Source organism: Austrofundulus limnaeus, unplaced genomic scaffold (genome assembly GCF_001266775.1).
Source record: "Austrofundulus limnaeus strain Quisiro unplaced genomic scaffold, Austrofundulus_limnaeus-1.0 Scaffold110, whole genome shotgun sequence".
In the NCBI taxonomy this organism is placed as follows: domain Eukaryota; kingdom Metazoa; phylum Chordata; class Actinopteri; order Cyprinodontiformes; family Rivulidae; genus Austrofundulus; species Austrofundulus limnaeus.
This window is the reverse complement of record NW_013952512.1, coordinates 51,289-55,714: the sequence shown is the minus strand read 5'-3', so window position 1 is coordinate 55,714 and position 4,426 is coordinate 51,289. Positions and strand designations below refer to the sequence as shown.

Below are 4,426 nucleotides of genomic sequence, written 5' to 3'. Positions count from 1 at the left end.
GTTTTTAGACCAAATGTTACAGATTTGAACAAACACGCACTAAAACATCAAAATTAGCACAGAAACAGTACTATATAACATTTTAGACACATTCTAGACAGTTTATCAGCTAAAAAAGTTAATTTTGGGGTAAGTTACTCTTTAAAGATGAGGAAACACAGCGTCTGGTGATGTCCATGAGTTCAAGACTTCAGGCAGTCATTGCCAACAAAGGGTTTTCAACCAAGTACTAGAAATGAACATTTCTAAACACCTATCCATGTTTAATTATGTTGTCAGTATTTCCCAGTTTGCAATGTGATCAGACGACAGTCACGTTTTATAAATTTATCAAAACTAGTTTATGAATTAGTCAGTCATATACAGTATTTGTGTAAAAAAATCAAGGTTGATTGATCATTCTTTGTAAAATTACCTTCTGATGGATGTAAAAGTAGCAGCTGCTCACCAGACTGAAGATTCTTTCAACAATCATCACATTCAAAAACATCGAGACATTTTTATTCAGACAGACTTTCAATTAAGTTTTGTTTTCAGGTTTTTTTAACTGTTCTTGATTATATTTGTTCTAAGATTATATTGTGATGCTTGTGTCTGTGAAAGGAGATATAGAAATTAAGTTAATTTACTTAGAGGTTTTCACAGTAAAAAAAGGAGAATTTTTCCTACTCTATATTTTTGTGGGATTGTTAGGTCTGTTATGTTCATCGAGTAGGTCAAAAAGAACAAACTAACTTCAAAAAAATTCACACGTAAGGTTGTGCTGAACAAAGAGACACCAAAAATGGCAGGTTAAACAGGGTGAAGTGTAAAATCAAATGTAGTCCCAAAATGACCCGTTTCACCCTGGATCCCAGAAGGTTACAAAGGGGGAAGTGATAGAAGGAGCTGAGAGAGAAGTAGCCATGATGCTAAGCTAGCGCTAGCGAGAGCTAGCAGATGCCAAAAATACCAATAAAACCAAGAAGTGTTGAAAGATAAAAAAGTGTCCTAAAGGCGACCTATTATGGGGGTTCTAGCACAAGTTAGGATCCATCTGTGGGCTATACAACATGTTCATTTGATTTAATTCACAAAAAGAATTTCAAAAAATTAAATTTCAGCTTTTCAATTCTGCCTGTTCTTCAGCTCTATCCAGATTGTGCTGTGTGAGCAAGTTGCTTTGGAAACCCCCCTCCCAACCGTATGTTTACGTTAGCTCTGCCCCCCGACATGGTAGAAGTTTCCAAAGTGAAATTATTTTCACAAACTACAACTTTCTTTGGCAATATTGTTAGAACATTGTCATCAAAGATAAAAATAAAATTAATCCAGGCATCTCTGGTCTCCATGGCTGCTGTAAAAACAGCACAACTATCATCCCGTGAAGAAGTGGGCGGAGCTTCACCTTTAGTTGCCAGGTGAGGAGCTGGACTCGGGTTTAGTTTTGCTAGGTGACTGTTATTGTGATGTCAGAATAACGTGCTTTGAGAAAAAACATGTCTCCAGATACCTAAAAATACATGTAATTACAGCTAAAAAAAACGACTGGGTGCATTTTTTATTTGTGTTTGGACTGCTTCTCTAAGCAGTAGAGACCCAAAAGCAAGTTTAAAAACATAAAAAAAAGTGAGTTTTGCATAATAGGTGCCCTTTAAGCACAATCTAATTGTAGGAAAAAAAGACAGAATGCTCACGTTCTAGAAATAGAACTGTGGAAAAGTTAGATAATCTAGAAAATCAAGAGTCCTCGGTCAAACTAATTTCACAAATTACCAGCAGAAAAACAGGAAGTGACATAATACGTCTTACTTAAATAACTTCAAAGTCACACAAGTGAGGTTGTGCTGAACAAAGAGACACCAAATATGGCAGGTTAAATAGGGTGAATTGTAAAATTGTAATCCCAAAATGACTTGATTCACCCTGGATCCCATTACAAAGGGGGACCAGATGTGGTTTGCACTACAGAAAAACACAACCCTCAGCCTCACTGGAAAAGTCTGTGCTAAAGATTTGGAGTTTACTTTGTACTTGAAACATAAATATATTATCCTAATTTGCTTTGTAGCTGTTGATTAAATATAAAAATTAGCTGCTTTATTTTTCTTTGTCTTCAGAACTGCCACAACATTATGTCTGTAAAGAGGAGGTTCTTCCTGACCAGACAGAAGAGMAGTTTGTTCTGGAACAGAAGACTGATACCTTCATTGAGACTTCAACTTGTGAAGATCAAGACCACAGTGAACCAGAACCAAACATGGACCAACTCCACTGTCACATGTCTCCTGTAGAAGGGATCCAAGAACCAAACAGAAGCATGCAGGAAACACCAGGACCAAGTCCAAACTTAGTGCTGAAGGCAAAGAAGAGTTCTGACAGAAACAGAAGTAAGACTGTAAAAAGCTCTTATCTGTCAGACAGTCTGTGTGATGTTGACTCAGATAAGGTTTTGGTCAAATGGGACATTTGTGGTAAAACTTTGAAGATAAAATCCTTTTTGAAGAAATGTGGCAGAATTGACACAGGTGAGAATCATGACTTTGATAACACAGGTGAGAAATCAGTTTGTGCCTCATCAGCACCACGACACAGTCACATAGATGAGAGTAAAACAAACACTAACAAGAGTCATAGAACTATTTTTTCTCATTTATCATCACTGAAGCGTCACAATAAAGTTCACTCACAGGAAAAATCTTTTTCAGCTAAATTATGTGATAAAATGTTTAAACAAAGTAACAATTTGTTGTCCCAAATGAAAACTTGCAAAGGGAAAAAATCATTTTCTTGTAAAGAATGTGAGAAGAACTTTAGTTGTAAGGGTCACCTATTGACCCACGTGAGAACTCACACAGGTGAGAGGCCCTATTCTTGCGAACAATGTGAGAAGAGTTTCAGTCTAAAGAGTAACTTATTGACCCACATGAGAACTCACACAGGTGAGAAGCTATATTCTTGCAAAGAATGTGGAAAGAGTTTCAGTCGAAAGGGTAACTTATTGACCCACATGAAAACTCACACTGGTGAGAAGCCATATTCTTGCGAACAATGTGGGAAGAGTGTCAGTCGAAAAAGTACCTTATTGACTCACATGAGAACTCATACAGGTGAGAAACCTTATTCTTGCAAAGAATGTGGAAAGAGTTTCACTTTAAAGCATCACTTGTTGTTTCACATGAAAACTCACACAGGTGAGAAACCACTTTCGTGCAAAAAATGTGGGAAGAGTTTCTTACAAACAGGTAACTTATTAAAACACATGAGAACTCACACAGGTGAGAAGCCGTATTCTTGCAAACAATGTGGGAAGAGTTTCAGTCGAAGTTATACGCTATTGACCCATATGAGAAGTCACACAGGTGAGAAGCCATACTCTTGCAANGGAAGAGTTTCAGTCGAAGTTATACGCTATTGACCCATATGAGAAGTCACACAGGTGAGAAGCCATACTCTTGCAAACAATGTGGGAAGAGTTTCTTTCAAACGGGTAACTTATTGACCCACATGAGAACTCACACAGGTGAGAAACCATTTTCTTGCAAAAAATGTGGTAAGAGTTTCTTGCAAATGGGTAACTTACTTGCTCACATGAGAACTCACACAGGTGATAAGCCATATTTGTGCAAACAATGTGGGAAGAGATTTGGTCTTAAATTCAGCTTATTGAAACACATGAGAATTCACACTGGTGAGAAGCCGTATTCTTGCAAACAATGTGGGAATAGTTACAGTAGAAGGGATACGTTATTGACCCACATGAAAACTCACACAGGTGAGAAGCCAATTTCTAGCAAATAACGGAAGTAAAAAATACTTGGAAAAATCTTTGCAGTGCCATAAATGACAAAATTTTGATCTTAGCCCCCAAATAAGCGTTTTCTCCATTTAAAAATTTTCTGGTGAAAGTCACAAGAAGTAATAATTAGTAGTTAATTAGTATAATGTTTCTGTTTCATATTAGATCAGTCTCTTCCCTGGTCACTTTTAAAACTTAACCTTGTTGTTTTACCTGTTTTATAGCCTGGTAAAAACCAGACCCCTGTCCTTCACTTTGCTTCGTACGAGGGTCTGGACTTTCGGCTATAGAGAAGCGATTCTTGCAGGAGGCGTGGCCTCTGCTGAAGTTTAAAACGATTGGATCGGTTGGCCGCGACATGTGTCGCTGTGAAGGAGGCTAAGCTAAGACACTAACAGGAAATCGCGTGCGCTGTAAACAACCCTACTGAGAGAAGAGAAGTACCGAGGCGAACGAGACGACTGTAAATGAGAGCTGCTGCTTTGTCAGACAAATTTAATTTAATATGGAAGCCTTATCAACACCGACTGGCTTCATTCACTTCCTCCACTGCCGTATGCTAAAGTAACTAGCAGACACTGCGCAGAAACTCGACGTCGTTCAAAACTCTGTCTTCTGTTTGCTGAATGGCCCAGATAAAACAAACTA

The 4,426-nt window shown here is 37.9% G+C and overlaps 1 protein-coding gene across 1 annotated transcript; it reads left to right on the top strand.

Moving 5' to 3' along the window:
• Positions 1-2,138: 2,138 nt before the first annotated feature.
• Positions 2,139-4,053, top strand: LOC106521506 (gastrula zinc finger protein XlCGF57.1; the record flags this gene model as incomplete). The annotated part of the gene is given in 2 exon segments (XM_014014102.1): positions 2,139-3,321; positions 3,399-4,053. Coding segments are annotated over 2 exon segments (1,565 nt in total), but the record flags the coding sequence as incomplete, so codon positions are not given.
• Between the last annotated feature and the right edge of the window lie 373 nt (positions 4,054-4,426).